This window comes from Mus musculus, chromosome 15, assembly GCF_000001635.26.
Source record: "Mus musculus strain C57BL/6J chromosome 15, GRCm38.p6 C57BL/6J".
Classification (NCBI taxonomy): domain Eukaryota; kingdom Metazoa; phylum Chordata; class Mammalia; order Rodentia; family Muridae; genus Mus; species Mus musculus.
The window spans coordinates 73,289,608-73,308,699 of record NC_000081.6 but is presented as its reverse complement, the minus strand read 5'-3'; the positions used below and the strand labels follow the sequence as shown (position 1 = coordinate 73,308,699).

General features: G+C 39.6%; 1 protein-coding gene across 35 annotated transcripts in view; it reads left to right on the top strand.

Moving 5' to 3' along the window:
- Positions 1-19,092, top strand: part of Ptk2 (PTK2 protein tyrosine kinase 2) — a 218,719-nt gene that overhangs the window by 115,121 nt on the left and 84,506 nt on the right. For all 35 annotated transcript variants that reach the window (XR_003951347.1, XM_030248328.1, XM_006520427.4 and 32 more), the window contains 6 exons: positions 4,153-4,293; positions 4,803-4,880; positions 10,455-10,562; positions 11,992-12,109; positions 13,317-13,347; positions 16,613-16,665. Coding sequence is in view for 33 of the 35 variants with exons in the window: in XM_030248328.1 (XP_030104188.1) it covers positions 4,153-4,293; positions 4,803-4,880; positions 10,455-10,562; positions 11,992-12,109; positions 13,317-13,347; positions 16,613-16,665 (529 nt within the window). In the remaining 2 variants the exon portion in view is untranslated. The remainder of the gene's footprint in view (positions 1-4,152; positions 4,294-4,802; positions 4,881-10,454; positions 10,563-11,991; positions 12,110-13,316; positions 13,348-16,612; positions 16,666-19,092) is intronic.

Here is a 19,092-nt window from a genome sequence, read left to right as displayed (position 1 = left end):
AAAAAACGTCACAAGTATGACTGCCATCTTTAGAGTCTAAGATGCTGTTTTATATTTAGAAATCATTTATAATCATTATATTGAAAATAGTGACTTGAGTACAGCCCATGGGTGAGTGCCTGTTTGAGGCAGATATTGATGGAAGCTCAGTGGAACCTGGTCATGTCCTGATTCTCCTGCTCTGGCCTCCCTGTTCTCTATGCCCATGCATGAATGGAAAACATCTCTCCAGTCTAGACCCTACTCAGTATCTAAAGGGCTTATTTTTCTTTCTGAATTTGTAATTTTATAGCTCCTGACTTGTTTGGGTTTTTTGTCTTCATATTTTTACACAATAGGTTTGTCTAGCACTAGGTATATAGCATATTTGATAGTTCTTATTTGAATGGAAAATGAACAGCTACCTGACAAATAAATAGAGCTCGAGAAGAGTTCAGAGAGAGAGTTCAGTACTGTGGCTGCTGCACTGTTGAGGCTTTCCCAGCTCCGACCTTCCTGGCCTCTTGTCTGAGCTCCTCCCGACTGCTTTTCTATAGAATCTAGGCCTGGATCTGGCAGTGTGGTGAGGGCTCAGCCCTGTTTAGTAGAGTCAGATGTGATCTCTATGGCCAGTGCTCTCTGTGGGCTTAAGTGCTAAGGCAAGAGGCTTGCAGCTTTTACAGTAGGGAATAAGGAGAACCAGATAACAAGACAGATTGAAAGCCAAGAAACAGAGGCAGAAAGAGTGGTCAAAGGAGATATAAGGGGTACTGGTCATGCTTTAGTAGTTGTGGTGACTAAGGGTCTTAGGGATTTATAGGAAGCTGACTCAGAGAAGTTGTACTTTTATTCGGCTGGGCATTGGGATATAAGCAGAGCTAATTTTTAGTTACCATTCTCTATAGATGCACCAGTTTCAGTTATGAAGGTTTTGAGAACCATTTTCTTCTGTTTTTGTTTTTGTTTTTTTTTCAAGACAGGGTTTCTCTGTGTAGCCCTGGCTGACCTGGAACTCACTCTGTAGACCAGGCTGGCCTCGAACTCAGTAATCCACCTGCCTCTGCACCCCAAGTGCTGGGATTAAAGGTGTGCGCCACCACTGCCTGGCCGAGAACCATTTTCTTAAGTGCTCTCCAAAAAAATTTTTTTTTAATTTATTACTTAGTATATGTATGTAAGTACATATATGTGTTTTTTTTGTATGTTAGCTCATATACACAAATGCTTGTGCATTCTTGGACATGCCACAGAACATACATGAAAATCACAATACAATTTATGGGATTGGTTCTCCACTTTTACTATTGTGAGACCTGCCTGGGCATCAAATTATTGAATTGTTAGGCTTATTGATAACTTAGGGTTATTGTGATGAAACACTATGGACAAAGGCAACTTGGGAAGGAGTGAGTTTATTTAGCTAGTGTATCCTGACACAGTCCATTGAAGGAAGCCAAGGCAGCAACTCAACCTGTGAAGGAACCTGGACGCAGAGATCATGGAGAGATGCTTACTTGCTTGCTTCTCATTGTTTGCTCAGCATGCTTTCTTATAGAATCTTGGACCACCAATCCAGGATGGTACCACCCAAATGGGCTAGGTCTTCCTATATCAATCACTGATTTAAAAAATATACTTTACAGGCTTGCCTACAGTCTAAGAGGCATTTTCTCAATTGAGGTTTTCTCCTCTCAGATGACTTAGCTCGTGTCAAGTTGACATAAAACTAACTAGCACAGTAAGTTCCTTTACCAACTGAAACATCTCAGCCCTTTTTGTTGATAAGACAATCACTTTGATTTTTTAACTTAAGTACTGTTTGTTTCTTAAATAGCTTTAGTCAGGCGAGGCAATAGCCTTAGTCCAAAATTTCTCCCCATTCTACATAAATTCCCTTGACAGCTCTAGCAGACTTCTCTATACTCTCGTACTGCTGTAAAGCTGTTCTCATAAGCTGTACAGCACCTATTACACACAGTAGGTGTAGGCAGTCCCTCCTTCATTAATAACCATAAGAAAGACATATCTGAGCTCCTGTTTGTTCTAGAGTTAGCCATATTGAGTGGCTAAGTTTATTAATGCTAGTTTTTCTATAAACAGGCTATATTTGTATTTTTTTCCTCAAAGTCAAATTGTTTTACTTGTCTTAGATTTAAATTTCTAGAAGACTGTTTATAGTTAACTTTCCCATTGAATGGTTGAAAGATTATCATATCCTGGTAGAACTTGACTGAGCTGCAATGTTTCCAAGAACAGAGAAACAGGCTGCACATACCTTGGGTACTGAGAATCTAGGACAGACAACGTCTCTTAACATTTCATTTGAATGATTAAAATCACTACACCAGTAACACTAGATCCGGGGCACTCTATAGTTCTCATCATTCCTTCTCAAAGGTATCAAGGTCATGAGTGATAAAGAGGCCAGCAGGCTATCATTTGGAGATTAGCAACATGAATATGTGTATAAATTCTGGACAGTAATTCAGTGAATTGTATAATTCACTGTAATTATGTTTGTTTCTTGTTTGTACAAGGGACCGGACTAAAGAAGTTCTGCCTACTATCTTAATAGCTCTATTGTAGATTTAAACCTAGATAGCAAATCAAAACAGTCAAACCTTAATGTATCTCTTGATTATTCACAGCAGAAATTCAAGTTCAAAACTACAAACGTTGAAAGATCTCAGAGGATCTATCTAGTTCCCAAGCGAGTCAGTAAGATAGCTTCCTAGAACATCAGGGGAAGACTTGAGTTTGTACCAGCCATAGTGGCTTACACCAATGACTTGGGTGCTTGGGAGGCTAAGGTAAGAGAATCTCAAGTTCAAAGCCAGACTAGGCACATATTAAGATCTTAAAGCCATGCAAATAACAACAACAACCATAGCAACCTTATTTTTTGTTAAGATAGCCACTGCCTGCCTCCACCTTCAGCTCCAACAGCTCATGTGATGTGTCCACTTGGATTCCTAATATTACCTAATGTTCATCCAACCTTTGCCTTCCATATTGTTCCTTCTAGTTTATGCCCTGTTAGTTTAATACCAGTTCCAAAATAAAAGAAGAGTGTGACCACCAATGGCTCCTTTTCTTCTTCTGTACCTACATACATTGTTGCCTCCTGCCTGAGTTAGTAGAAAGCCTCCAACTTCTTTTTCTCCCTACTGTTGCTATCCCTGCCAAAACCTACTTCAGAAAATACTGCATCTTCACTCAAAGTTACCCAGGAAGTATAGTTAGTCAGTGCTAGCAGTGTAGAAGCTAAGTTTATACTATGCCTACATTGGGCCTTTGTACTCAGACTTCAATGTGGGGTTACTGTTTCCTTGCCTGCCTGGTGTCTCACACACTGAAGATCACGAGCTTTGTCCCTAGGAAGCCCTTGCTCCATTCCCAGGTATTCGAATAACAGGAATAGAAGTCAATGGTTATCTGTGCAAGGTAAAACAATGTATGTGGTAGGTTTTCTCCCCTCTACACACATGTATATGAAGCCACAATGAGCTGTCTTCTAAAAGCATCTGTTCTGCTTATACAAATTGTTTATTCTCTTTGTTATGTAACAAAGAAAATAAGATACACAAACAATAAGTTAGGATTTCAACCTCCCTAAACTAGTTCTATACAGTGGTTTATAGGCTGCGTAGAATAGTTGTGAAGGTATACACCACAATTTGCATTTTGTTGAATGAATGATTTTTAAGATCCTTCTTATTGCTGAATGTCTTCAATCTTTCTAAAGAATAGTGCTCTGAAATTTCACTTTGTAGATCCAATAACAAGGGATTTTTACAGTTAATTATTTGTACACTTTCAGAAATGATACTGGAACATGTGAGTGCCTGTGTTTTTCTTCATGGTTTCTGCTTCTGGGCCACATGCCCCCTGTGGTACATGGTTTAATGGCAGCGTGCCATATGTTTAATATGCATGTTGTTGCCTTAAACTTCTGTTGAAGTTGAATAAAGCCCTCTGTTGCTAATTATACCTTTCAAACTGGTCTCAGGGTAAAGTTTGTTAATGTGTATTTTACAACAGTTAATGCTCTACTAGTTATCTGACTGAGTGAGTTTTTGTAGTAATGTAAATGGTATTTAGTATGCAGGTTTTTTTTTTTTTTTTCCCCCTGTTGGTTGACTTGAAAACGTATTTTTCTAAAATTTCATTCAGGCCAAAACACTAAGAAAGCTGATCCAGCAAACATTCAGGCAGTTTGCCAACCTTAATAGAGAAGAAAGCATCCTGAAATTCTTTGAGATTCTTTCTCCTGTGTACAGATTTGACAAAGAGTGCTTCAAGTGTGCCCTTGGGGTAAGTGTGGAACCTTGGGGGATGGGAAATAGTTTAATTTTTTTCTTAATCCACATGTACCTACATTTCTGATTGAAGGAAACATTTGTCATAGTCCTTACAGAAAAATATTGCTTGACACTTAATTATAGGGGAAAGCAGGAAGAAAGTACATTAATTAGATAATAAAAATCATATTTTAAATAGTATGCCTATGCTCATAAGTAGGTGTTTTTAATTCTGGCCTGCAATTTGATTAGCTCTTCTCTAAGTACTAGTTATCCTGTTGAGATAATCTTCCCAGAGAAAACAATGGCTTCCTAGATGCAAGAGTAGCCATAACTAGTCTTGTTCAGGCTCAGTAGTTCCTGGGTCATTGAAATTATAAATATTTTATTTTTTTGGTTAGATAGATTAATACAAACCAAGTCTTCTTCCAACCCAAGTTCGTTGATATATTTATGGGCTCATATCTAAAATCATCTCTTTCCTTCTGGTACCTCGGTCCCCACCTGTTTGCTCTTCCAAAGTCAAGTTGGATCATTTCTGTGGAATTGGCAATCGGCCCAGAAGAAGGGATCAGTTACCTGACAGACAAAGGCTGCAATGTAAGTTGGCTCCTGGGAGGACACGTGGATTTGGTTCTGGGCATAGACAAATGAACCTGAGGACTAGACAGGGCATTCACATGAAAGACTATTCTGCAAGGAAACTTCTTCATTGTATTGCTCAAGTGTTGTGTGGGAGATGCTTAAACTTACACCTTTGGAAAGCTTTAGACTTAAAGGGAAACGAATCAGACAAACTAGGTGGGCCAGTGAAAACTGACCAGGGCTGTTCCGGCTTATGTTGTGAAGCCTTATTTTTTTCATTGCAATTTTGAGTATCAAATCCAGGATCTTACACACTCTAGCCAGGGACTCTATACTGACCTACACTCTTAATTTTTTAAAACTAACTTCTAGATGTGATTTTAGTATATTTGTACTGACATCGTACTTAAATAATCTTTATAAACTAATTCCAGAAAGATATATGATAATTTTAAATTCTGAATGTACTGTTGCCCTTACTTACCTCATTGAGGGAGACTGCTGGCCGGAGAGAAATCCTCAGGTTGTCTCACCAGTATGTGCTCCTGTTGTTGCTGCAGCAGATGGTGTTGAGCACATGCTTTGCTAGACAGGCCAAGGAAACCGCAGCTCTTTGTAGAGGTCAGTCAGGCATGCAGGGAAAGCGTGCGTGGAGTCTGTGCCACATGTTGATGATTACAGGTTGAATTGTAAGGCCTGCCAGGGTTCTGATGTTGAGGATGTGTGCCTGTGGTTAAGACAGTTTGGTTCTGATATCTTTGTTGCAGGCTCACACTAACAGGTGTGCCAGTTTTAGTGGTATGGCTTTCTGATCACAGGTGTGTATTTGTGCTTGGTATGATTTTCCACATGCACTCCTTGCTGGCTATTCCTACTCTGTTTTTTTTTCTTTTGCCTTATAGTTCTTTCTTGTTAGTAGTTCCTGTCCCCACTGTGCCCACACATAAATGACCAGCAACTGTTGTACGTTGTCTCTTGACTCTTATCTGTTGGATAGAAATGGATCTTAGTAAGCATACATTCTGCCTCGTGTGCATCTTGCCTTTCAGCCTGCCTTCCAGTCCACCTGGCAGTGATGGCCTCCTGGGACCAAAAGGGAGTAGCTCAGTCACTGAACTTTCCTATGTCTTCCTTAAGACCATGTTGAAATAAGTGTTTGCCTGTTTGTTCATTCATCCATTTCTCATGTCAGTAGGTAGTTACATGTGCTCATGTATGTGCATGCAGAGTCCAGTGGAGGACATCTTTCTCCATCATTTTCCTCCCTAATCCCTTGATGAGATTTGGTCTCTTATTGAACCTAAACTCATTGGCTAGGCCAACGGGCTCTTGCACTCCCAGGGTCATCCTGCCTTGCCCACTTTGAGGTTGCAGGTATACATTGCCATGCCTCTCCTCTTTCCATGGGTGTTGGGATTTTAAGTCAGGTCTTCATGCTTGTACAGCAAGCAGTCTTGGCCATTGCACCATCTCCTTAGAGTACAGAAGAAGTGTTCTTTTGTATGTATTTCTAGAAACTGTTACTTTCTCTCTAGTGGAAGAGATCCCAAGTTATAGAACTGCTGAATGTATTCAGAGCATTTTAACTTGAAAAGAAGTTACCAGTTTGCTTCTTAGAAAGGCTGGGAGACTTCTCATTGACAGTGTGGGCAAGAAGTTTTTCAACTCCTAGATTCCACCATGTTTATAGCTCTTGTCATTTTTCTCTTTCATGTGTTTTATTATGTTTCTGTTTTGGGTCTTACTTTGTATCCCAGTCTGACCTTGGTTTTTCTGTGTAACCTAGGCCATTCTTGCACTTCAGTGGAAATCTTTGGCCTCTTGACTACCCAAATGCGGAAATCACAAGCTTTAACTCCCACACCTGGCTTTGTTTTCACATTTGAATAAGCTGAAAGCATGCTTGGTTCTTCTGTCAATCTGATATAAAGCAAACCTCCTGGGAATGGAAGCTGTTCAGTCCTATCCTATCTGCTGCCTCTTTGAGGTCACTGCTTGTGTTGTGCCTGTGTTACCAGCACAGATGTCTTTTTCTTTGTGATTTGTCTTCTCATGGGTCCAGGAATCAGAGATCTTTTCCTTTTTCTTTCCTTCCTTTTTTTTTTTCCTTTGTTGTTTTGTTGTTGTTGTTGTTGTTGTTTTCCCAAATCTTATAAACATTATGAGATTGCTATGGTATGGTATTTTTACTTTAAACATACCAATCTCAGAACTCCCACTCCATTCTACCTCTCCACTCTGTCTTGACCTGGGATCGTTGGTTAACTTTGCAATAAATGCTGCATCACAGAAGAAAACAGAATGTTATTTAGCCCTAAGACTCACCATGACAAGAACTTGAACCCAATGACACTATAGATCCACGCATGAAAAGTAAAAATGCTAGTTTAGTAGAAAACAAGAGATTTCATGACTGTGGCAAAGGTATTCTCCCCCCATTCCCTTTTCCCTGAGACATGGTATCTGTAGTTAGCCTAGAACTAACTTTTTTTTTTTCGAGACAGAGTTTCTCTGGCTGTCCTGGAACTCACTCTGTAGACCAGGCTGGCCTCGAACTCAGAAATCTGCCTGCCTCTGCCTCCCAAATGCTGGGATTATAGATGGGCACCACCACACCCATCATGGATGAATTTTTAAAAACATGATGTAAAAATTATAACTGTAAAATTTTTGATAAGTTATGTTAAATAGAAATTAAGAATTTCTTTTCAACAAAAAATGAGATACAAGCTAGGTATTTGTGATAAATGCTTTTGCTAAAAGTTCCATAGCATAAAAACTAAAAAATCATTGCAAATAGGAAAAACACAGCCGGCCTAATAGATTTCCAGATGATCAGTACACTCTGCACTTTTCATTTATTACAGCGATGGTGAAAACTGAGGGGTCAGGACAGATGCAGCAGCAGGGCCACTTAGTCCACTGGCATGAAGTGTAAATGGCATACCTTTTTAGAAAGACCCATAGTGTCCAGTCAGCTATGACTTAATGAGTTTTAGTCATAGCGCTTAGATTTCAGTTTGTAATCATTTTTTCTTGCAAGATTTTTTGCTATCATTTTACATTTAAAGCCTCTTTTCTATCTCCAATGTTGTAGCATAGTTCAAGATGGTGACAAACATCCCCCCACCCCCAACTCCATTTTGTCTAGAGGTAAAGATGAAAAATGGGGTTTAGAGAGCTCAAAAGGTCCTGTTCTTGGGTGCATTGCAAAGCTACCATTATGTTGACACTGGCTTTATGACTTTTGGGGTCATCCATATCTGTGCCTGTGTTTCTTGGTGAAGCAGTAATGATTACAGCTATGGGAGAAGTAAAGGCACTGAGAAATTAAGGTGCTTATCTCCTGCTCTTTTACAGTGTAAGACTATAGAAAATGGTCACCTTTGCCCTTTTACAGAGTGAACCTATAGAAAATGGTCACCTTTGCCCTTTTACAGAGTAAACCTATAGAAAATGGTCACCCTTGTTGGTAGGTTTCTGCCATTGTGTCTATTGCAGGGGAGCGGCTATGTATGGCTGCACAGATACTAACTAGTTTACCCCTGAGTGAGCCATTACATTTGTCATCTGCTTCTTGTTCTCCTGTTCTGCTGCTCTGATGCCAGTGTCATTTCCTGGTCTAACACACTGCCAAACTGATTGCTTGGTTTGATGTCTGGCCCAGTGGATTATCTTTTGATGTATTTTGTATAGCATTCTCTGTAGGTCTTCTTCCTTGGGTGTTCTTAGTCATTTAGTGTTTCAGAACTAAATTGTAATTCACCAATGGAAAGTACATTACCTAACACTGCCCCTCCAGCACTCTGCTCACACACTGTGACTTTATGTAGTACCATCCTTGTTAAGCTTTAATTACATGCGTTTAATATTTAAAATTATGCCGTCTAAACTGAGTGTGATGGCATACACCACACTTCTAATCTCAGTGACACATGAGAGACTTGAAGCAGTAAAATTGATGCTATGTAAGATTTACTCATAAACTTGCTTAGCAAATGCCTTTAATCCCAGCACTCGGGAGGCAGAGGCAGGCGGATTTCTGAGTTCGAGGCCAGCCTGGTCTACAAAGTGAGTTCCAGGACAGCCAGGGCTATACAGAGAAACCCTGTCTCGAAAAACCAAAAAAAAAAAAAAAAAAAAAAAAAAAAGAACATAGAATTTAGCTAAAGGAGCACTACCTCTAATTCCGTTGGAAGATAAATAGTACAATTAAGAGATTTGTTAGAAACTGTAAGAAAGAAAATTTTGTGCCATTATTGAATGTTAGTCTTGTTGAGAAAGTTTCTGCTGTTTTTTTTACCAGGATTGACCTCTATTAGGCTCCATTCCCATAACGACAAGAGGCAATCCTGACTTACAACCAGCAATTAGTTGTATCAAAGCTCAAAGTTAGTTGTATCAATGCCTCAAAGGGGCAACACAGGGTCACCACCATTAAGTCCTGTTTTCTGTTGAGTCCCTTTAAGTCTCCTGTGTCTTGCCAGGAAAAGTGTAATTCTCCATGGACAAGATGACCCTGGGTAACAACTATTTGGGGCCCGGGGGCAGGGGTGGAGGGAGATAGACACCAGTGTACTTAAGAAGTAAGTTGACAGTATCTTTAATGTGTGAATTTCCCATCTTCCATGACCCAAGTAGCCAGTCTTACAGTCAAGTCACCTATCTCTGTTTAAATTATTTAGAATGTAGCTTTGGGCTCATGACCTGAAAAATATTTAAGGATGACAGCATATGTGAATATATAAGCCTAGGGCCCATATAATAATTGGTAAATATTTTTGTTTGAGGCAAGTTTTCCTTTGGTATTAGGTAGAACCATTTGTGTACTATTATGAAAGAGTCTTTCCTTATCTTTCCTGAGTGTGTGGAGTGAATTCCTACTGGGAAGACATTTCTATAATACTCAGCAAATGAAAGCAGGTATAAAGACTGTTAGTTCAAAGCCAGCTTAGGCTCTTAGAGGGAGTTCAAGGCCCGCTTGGGCTACGTGATGATACTTTGTCAACAAACAAACTATAAAAGACCTTTGGTCTTCTGCTTAGATTTTGTTGTGAATAGCTCCTATTATCATGCCAAGGACTTTGTATTCTATTCTACCTTCTGCTTACAGCTCCTGTTGTAAATTATGTGAACATTTGTGCTGGTAATAAGCCATCAATTCCTTATAGTACTGCATTGTTCTGTAAATGCTTCCATATTATATTTTTAGCTTGTATATTTTTGTCAACTATTTAAATATCTGCTCTCATTGAGAATTCAATCAGGCTTCTTGAATTAGACAGGTAGTTTATGGCAGTAGTTCATTCTCCTGTCTTCCTTCATTCCTATCTATGGAAGCTGAGTTTTCTCTTACCCTCTTATTTATCTGGTTCTCCTAAAGATGTCATCACAGTTGAGCATGCCTAAACCTGGAAGGAAGCCCATAAGGCTACTGCATGATATCCATCAGAGAAAAATGTCCCTGACTCTTAAGGCTCTTGAGAATAGGCTGGTAGTTGGGGTCAGAAAGAATAACATCAATGCTAGCAGATCCCAGGCACTGAAGACTTCTCCATGGCCTAAGAGCTATATCTTTCTTTCCTAAAGCCCACACACCTAGCAGACTTTAACCAAGTGCAGACCATCCAGTACTCAAACAGTGAAGACAAAGACAGGAAAGGAATGCTACAACTCAAAATCGCTGGTGCTCCTGAGGTAAGGCACTCTTGCTCTTAAAGAATTTGATCAAGAAAAAAGGTTGGGTGAGTAGAGAGGTGGATAGGATGTGGGAGAGGTTGGAATGGGGGAAAAACATGATTGAAATATATTGATTGAAAAATTAAAATTTTAAAAAATTTTTTACGTTAAAATCTGATCCTTTGATAATGTAGAAATGACTTCTCTGGGATAAAGATGAAGTGTTCATCGGTAATTAATCTCACAATTTCCTAATATATAAAGATTAATATTAGTGGTTAAATGTCTTCAGAATAGGAGAGGACTAGATTTGAAAAACCTAACTATTGCTGTAAGTATAATCAGAGACCACTCTGAAGCATCAAGGAAGCCAGTTAGAATTGTGTTGGAAGAGTCCCTGGGCAGTCACTATGATAATAGTACCTGCAACAGAGTGATAAAAATAGGAAGGCAGGGCACAGTAGCCACTGCTATAATCCCAGCCTTCTGGATTCCAGGTCAGCTCTCAGCATGGGCCACAGAGCAAGATCTCATCTCTAAACACCAATAAAGAAAAAGGAAAGAAAGTAATAAGTGGTAGAAGAAAGAACTGTTGATCTACACAAGACTCTGGGCTCCAGACAGAGCATATTGAAGAGCAGTTGGAGCCACTGTGTAGGCAACTTTGCCTGTGGCTCAGCTCTTCTCACTAGGCTGTCACCCGTGTCCTGCCCTGTGATTCCAAGTCACAGACATCTAGAAACTCTTCAGCAGATGAGCAGATTCTGACTTGGAGTATAGAAAACTTGTTGCAAATGAGTTTCCTTCTGAGAGCTCGTGTACTGCTCAAGCTTCTCTTGCCTTTGTCTGTTCCACAAGTAATGATAGGAATTGACAAGTGAGAGAAGCAAGCCATTCATTTGGAACAAGTGCATCAGGACATGCTTGGATGTGAAAACAAAATACAGACACTTAGAAATAGGTTGTTAGGAAGTTTGTCAAAAGCTTCATGAAGCTTACGTCGTATGAGACACCATGTTAGCTTGGGCTAACATGTTATGAATACAGAAAAGGCAGTAATTTCTACCAATTTGCTCTAATGATAGAAAATTAAGATACGATTAATAAAATGTTATTGTATATTAGTCTCTGGAATAAGCTGTTACCTGAATTCCTAGTGTGTCCAAGGGTCCAGACATTCTGAAGACGACATTTTGCTGACTTCTTTTGTAAAAGCAGGATTCTGTTTTAGTACTTTTTATCTTATGCTCTAAGTGTGCCTTCTCTCACACATCCAGGGAATGATGATCTTAAATACCAAGCTTCCATTTTCACTTCAATCTGGCAAATGTTTCATTCCTAATCCTCTTTATTCAAGTGTATGCAGAGTTGTGATGTCAGAGTGCAGCTGTCCCTTTGATTACTGGGAAGAAGAATAATGCCTCTTTCTAATGTTCTTTCTTGTTAGCCTCTGACCGTGACGGCACCATCCCTAACCATTGCCGAGAACATGGCCGACCTGATTGATGGATACTGCCGGCTGGTGAATGGAGCCACACAATCTTTCATCATCAGACCCCAGAAAGGTGAGATTCTGTTTTCATTTCTGCTGTACCGGTAGACAAGTTCACCCCAGCAGCCAGTTCTGACCTTGGTAACACTGTAAATGTGAAGTCCAGATGCCTTGTTGCAACCTGGATGCTTGTTTGTGTAGGGACAGTGGTCCGCATCACAGCACATAGACTCAAGGCTGGGCTGAAGTGTACTGTGACAGTACAAGACTTTGAGTAACCCTTAGAGTAGCTCCTGAGTTACCATTGGTTCTTTCAGCTGTGGAGATTATCTTCCTAGTTCTTTTTCAAGTGTCCTTTGTAGTTCAGGTTGAAGTTTCTATCCTGTTGTGTTTTTTCCCCCTTTACAATTGAAAAGCTTAGAGTAGGTGAAGAACAAAATAAATTCTGTCAATATATGAAATTAAAGATTTGAGTGAATAAACATATCCTAGAAATGGGGCTCATGTCTCCTCATGAAGAAGAGCTTGGTACGTATAGTTCAAAGGACAAGGTCATACTGAGGATATGGAATTCTGAAGCATCTTTGGAAACATTGCGAATGCATCAGTGGAATGCAGGGAAAGCCTAGGCTTTGGTAGGATACTAGTTCCTCCAGTATTCTTCCTTTACCATAAAGCACTCTGGGAGCTAGCTCAGGGCCAGGTAAGGGTTTGATGTGAAAAGGGAAGGGTGAACAGTCTTATGACAGCGTGCTCTTAGGGGCTCAGAAACTTCAGAGGGTCAAGCAGAGTACAGGCTTCCAGAAAGATCCCCCCCCTGTAAGGGATAAGGATGGACCTGGATGGTAAGGAAGGAAGGTTTCTGCTGAATTCCTTTGCAGCTACGTACATTGTACCATTGTACTTCCTGCGTAGATTCTGGGTGTTACTAGTAAACCGTTTTATCAAAGACCTTTGGCAAGGCACCTAGACTTACTTGTATTTTAAGAGCTCCTTGATTTTTAAGTCATTTGGGAAGACTGTGTTTTATCAAACCTTGCATTATGGCTTTATTAGGACTTGGCATATCTTTCCATGTGAAGCCAATACCCAGTTATGTTTGTTATAAGTTTTGTATGGAAACCCTTAACAGCCTAAAGTAGAATCAGTGTGATGACCTTGACTATAAGGGACTGTCACTAAACACCAGAATAAGGCTCTCCTCCTTCCTGGACTTACCTTCATACTCTCTTTTAAAGAAGTCTATGAGTTGCTCATGTCTCTTTCCTTTTTCTTCCCAGAAGGTGAACGGGCGTTGCCATCAATACCAAAGTAAGTGCTCCATTTGTGCATTTCCTTACTTGGCTTTGGTAGAAGCTTTAAGATAACCATTGGGCTTTATTACCTGTTTTTCTGAAAAATTAAATCTCTACATATATTCAAGGACTGTGAAAACATGTTTCCAAATATAGATCAAATAAGTTGTAAGTTATATAAGTTTCAAAATTAGTTTTTCCCTTATTTCAAGTCTGTTAAAGGATCTAGAGATGTTTATGGTAATAATAGGCTTAGACATTCACTTCATCGCTTGTTTAGAAATGTGAAAATAGTTCTCTTTTACAATTAGAGAAAATGAAAGAGACGTAATGGGTGGCTTACTGTTCATGTTACAAATTCCATAAGAGAAATGTTGATCTTTAATGTAATTAAAGAAATGAAATAGCAATGCAAAAAATTACATTATAACTTCTGTATTCCTAGTCAGCATGCTAAGAACTGGGTGGGGGCCAAGCCATAAGGTAAAAATCTAGCTGTTCAGATAAACAGGTAACTGAACACTAGAAACTTGTCAATTCTCAGATACTTAAGAAGCAGTGGAGATGTGGAAGCCTGGGACAAGGAGTACTAACCCTGGGCTTGTCTTCATTCTGTCTGTGCCCTGTTCTCTGTAGCCACATCTGCTGGCTCTCCTTGGTAAATGTATCTGATACCTGCTCTAGCAGCCTCCTACCATTCCTCTCCTGCTCCTCACAATTAGTATCACCTGTCAGGGCTATTCTAGTAGGTACTTTATTGAGGACCTCAGGCCCAGAGTTGTATCAGAGTCAGAAAAGTATGACTTGCTACAGAATATGGAAGGATCTAGGCAGTGTCCAAGGAAACCAAAGAGAACATTTCTAAGAGTCCCATAGGACACACTGCGATCTTAAGCAGTACGTGGTGGCAGAGTGTGTAAAGGCTTGTCCATGAGGACTTGGCACTAAGTTGTTTGGGGAGCTGGTTCGGAATGTACCTTTTATCAACTCTGTCCTGCACACCTACTGAGTCTGCCTCAGCCCCTCATCAAACCATCCTAAATAAAGCTCTTTTCTGACACGTGACCTTGCTGACACCTCTAGCCTCAATTTTGATGTTCCTTACATTCTCTTCTTCTAAATTATACTTGTTCAATTTCTCTATCAACTGCCCCCAACTCTCCTTCAGGCCTTTCTCTTCTATATCACTTTTGGATATAGGCCTCTGAGCCAGGAGGGCATACCATTGCATTTGCCTATAACATCTGGTCAGTATGTAGCCACATTTTGGGAAAATAGCCGCTTGTCTTGTCTTCATGTGCCTGACAGTCACCTACCTCTCTGTTAGCCGCATTCTGTGGAGTCATGGATATGAGGGTGAGCAGGAATTGGAGAAGTAGTTTTCTCTCATGGTCTGTTCCGTGTCCCTTTTGTGGGCAACAGCTTATGCTCTCTTAGAGTGTCTGCAGCTAGAACGTAAGGAATTGTTTTGATCTAGCCATATAGTAATTATGAACATGAGTGTAAAACATGAACAAAGGAGGCACAGACCTTATAGCAACCAGACTCTAATGCTGCATTTTCCACAGTAATGACAAGGCAAGCATGTGAGAAAGCTATAGGCAGGGACCTGGTGCTGTGGCTATAGAATAAGAAATAAGCAGTGTGGTTTACTCAGTCACACTATGCCCTGCCTGCTAGTGAGTGGAGTTGATACACAGTGTGGTAGCCATGTTGCTTCAGTGGAAGAGAAAACTCTGATTTGGTAAACAGTAACTTCAGTTTTTATAGTAAAGATAGATTTCAAATATTTGTTTAATTTAGTAAAAGATAATAAATTATATAATCCTGTACTGTGGTTTTTGATTGCACAAGTTATGCATATTTATGTAAAATATTTCTGGCTGCAAAAAAAAAAGACTTTGTGTTAAGTTCTGATATTTGTTTTGGTATAAACTCTGTATTCTAAGAAATTTTTCCATTTGGCACTTGTATAGTAAATGCTTATGGAATAGGAAGAGGTTTTCCTTATGAATAAAAGCCAAGGAAATTGCTGAAAAATATAGAACTTCTATTTTTAAAAGATGTATTGTCATTATCTGTATTGTATGATTGCATGTACATATAATTGGAAAAGCACATATCACACATTAACAACATGGAAATCAAAGGAGAACTTTGTGAAGTCAGTCCTCTATCTCCTTTCACTTTACATAGATTCCAGGTCAAACCCAGGCTGCCAGGCTTGCAGTGCACGCTTCCTTGCTTGCTGAGCCATTTTCTCAACCAGGGAGAGGCCTTTTTTCTTGTGCTTGGTGCTTTCCAAAAATTTTAAACTATCCTGTTTTTTTTTATTAAGTGTCACTAAATTTTTTTAAATCTATTGAATAGCAGATATTATACAATAGCAACATATACACATACTTTTTAACTTTTTTACATGTTATACTTAGATTTAGAAGGTTAAAATGCTACTATACATTTTAAATTAGTTTTTATTTTGTACATTCATTTGTGTGCTTATGTATGTATATATATGCATACACACATATACATACATACATATCTGTAAGTACACACATTCCCCAGTGCTTCACTTGTATCGAACAGAATACAATCTTGTCAGAATCCATTCTATACTTCTACCATGTGGATTCAGGCACAGACTCAGATAGTCAGGCTTGGTGACGAGAACCTTTACCTGTTGAATTTTCTTGCTGACCCTTAATTTATGATTTAAATAGAAAAATTTAGTGTTTGTTGCATGGTTCTTTATAACTTTTGAACAATTATTTACAGTCTAGTAGTGTTTAAGCCCTTTTATAACCTTTACATTGCACATTACATAGTATTATATAAATAGCTCTAAGTGACCTTTGTAAAGCAGCTTAGTTCAGGCACATCTGTCTTCTTTATTTGTCTGTTTTTAAATTGATTAATTAGCTGACTGAATATCCCTTCCTTCCTCCCCCCTTCCCTTCATTCACTGATTGATTGATTTATACTTGTGGTACTGGGGATGAATTCCAGAGCCTCAAATGTGCTAAACAAGTGCTCTGTCATTGAGCTACATCTTCAGTCCAATTGTCTGTTTTAATGGTCTTAGAAGCATTAACATAACCTGTCTATACTCAGTGTCTTTTAACTCCAGTTAAAAAAAATCAAACCACCTGTCTAGAACATAATCTTTCAGGAATGATGCTGGCCTTCCTAATCTGAGGCAGATACAGATCTCTGTTTGTCAAGGGCAGATGTTTAGTCCTGGTAAGGCCAGTACTTACACTTTATCTGTTCTGTTGCAGGTTGGCCAACAGTGAAAAGCAAGGCATGCGGACACATGCAGTCTCTGTGTCAGGTAAGGATCTTCAGGTAGAGGCGTTGAAGAGTAAGCTGTGAGGAGGAGGATGCAGATGCTACTCTGTTCAGTTCATCTGCTTAGAAAGCACCTGTGTGGTTTTACTATTGTGAAGTAGCTATCCATATGGACTTTACTGTAGATGCTGCCTGTGACTCTGTGACTCATTAAAGTACACAGGGCTTCATATTGTTTCAATGCCATGCTGTGTTTAGAATGAAAACTTAACTTTTGAAGTTGTCTTTATGATTTATCTTTATTGAAGTTAGCAGGATTTAGCAGAATATACTTTATATTGTGTGTTTGAAGTTTAACATGTGTGATTTTTTTAAAAAATGGTTTTCTTCTTTCACGGTTAACATAATGGTTATTTAATACAGTCAAGGTATTATATACCCATTATCTTAACTCTTGTTGGCATGGTGACTTTGATGTTATGGTTTCAAAGTGTATGTGCTCCCTTTTCCTCATCTAAACATGTGGAGAATAAAAGAATTTTAGGGGGGGGGCAGAAAAAGGCACTTTCCAAGGGCCCCAGCTGTACATCTTAATATACATTATACCCTACTGTCATACATGTACGTAATTCCACATGTGTACATGTTACTGCACACTATCTGTTCTCAGCTATGCCTGTGAACATAAAGGCTATATTTCTAAAATAAAACCTCCTGTTGTATTCATTACATGATAGATGAGACTTAACTCCTGTTCATTTGTTTTGAGTCAGCTTTTCTTGAAATTTAATTTGTAGTTTTGCCCAGTTGTTCCTGGATCTTCTTTTGGTACCCAACATAATAATGTATCTGTTTGTTCTCTTCCTTACCCACAAACATCCCACAAACCTTCACTCCAGAGGTGTTTGTGATACACCCCTGGCAGATTCATTCTGTTAGTGGACGACACTATCGATGCTTTGATGGCCTAGAGCCAACAGCTACTTCTTGGCAGAGTAGAGAGAAGCTCTTGGTTCTGGATTTGGTCTTACTGGACGGTTTCAGGGCTACCGCATGTTCTCAGTTATTTGAGAGCCTAAGCTATGACTTGAGAGTAAATCTTGAGTGTTAGGTTTGTTGGGTATCATCAACCTTTTGTATAGTTCTTATTCAGCTTGTGTGTGGTGTGTATATGGATTGACTTGGTAAACCTATCAAGCCTTCATAGTTTTTTTATGTTGGAAGGGAAAAGGCTCAAATGCAATAGTAGTCCTGAGGAAGGAAGCAGTCTAAGCTTCCAAGGGTGATTCTTCAGTGTTGTTTACAGGATAGATGGGTGAGGTTTGAGCAGCATGTATCATTCAGGCAGTGAAATGTATATGCCCCATGGAAAGGCAGCTGCAGGTGAAGCCTAGGAACTGATTGATGACTATGTTTGCCACAATCTCTGCAGTTGCTCAGATACAGGAATGAGCTCAGACTTCCCTTGTGCCTGGGAGTTTCGTTCTACTACTTGCCTTTGGGTGATACATAGGTCCTAGGCTCTTCTATCTTCTTTCTTCACGTTGGTGCTTCGGTTTCCTTCAACACTTGGTCAACATCAAAGCTCTGCATTTTACTTCCCTGCCAGCCCCTCCTATTTGACACCTTCTGCCCAGAAAGAAAAAAGTTGGCCATTTGTTGTTGTTTAAAACAAATCTTACTTTGTAGCCCAGGCTGTCCTGAAGATGTTGATGTTCTTGCTGACTCCTGAATGCTAAGATTATTGGTGTGCACTGCCATGCCTAAGTGGCTGGGTTTTAGTGAGTGCTGTTGTATTTAGTCTTTGCTTTATGTTTTATGAATTAACTCATGAGCTTCTAACACATTGCCGAGATCATCTCTTGGTGTACAGATGATGAGACTAATGGCTAAGAGGTTACAAAATTTGCTGAAGATATACAAGGAGCAAAAATAGAGTTATTGTGCAAACTTGGTTAAAAGCCTCAAAGTCTGTTTTAATTTCTTGGGATTCCTGGAGTGTCTATGGAGGGATTGTGTTTCTCTCTCTGATTTATTTCTTCCAGAAAATTTCTTAGTAAAAATCCTGTGCCTAGCAGATGACACTAAGACTCAATCAGAGGCTGTCATGTCACCCCTTGGCCTAGGCCTGCCTTTCTCCTCTCCTCCTTTTCCTTCACCATGTTGTTTCCCATTCACATGCTGAGGATTGTGGTCACTCTCTTCTGTTTTGTTCTTTCCTTCCTTACCCAAAACCTTTCTATCCCTAAAAGCTCTCGGGCAGTACTTTGGTCCCGGACCAGGCAGAGAGGAGTGCTCAGTGTCCAGGGGTGATCAGTGACGACAGCTGGTATTTTCAACCCTGTTAGTCCTGTTGATCAGATCATCTACTACTTGCTTATAAATCCTGTCTTCACAGACTGTAAAGTAGTGCCCATCTAGCTGGAATCCTGTGCACAAGCACTGAGTCCAAGTGCTAGTCTGGCATCCC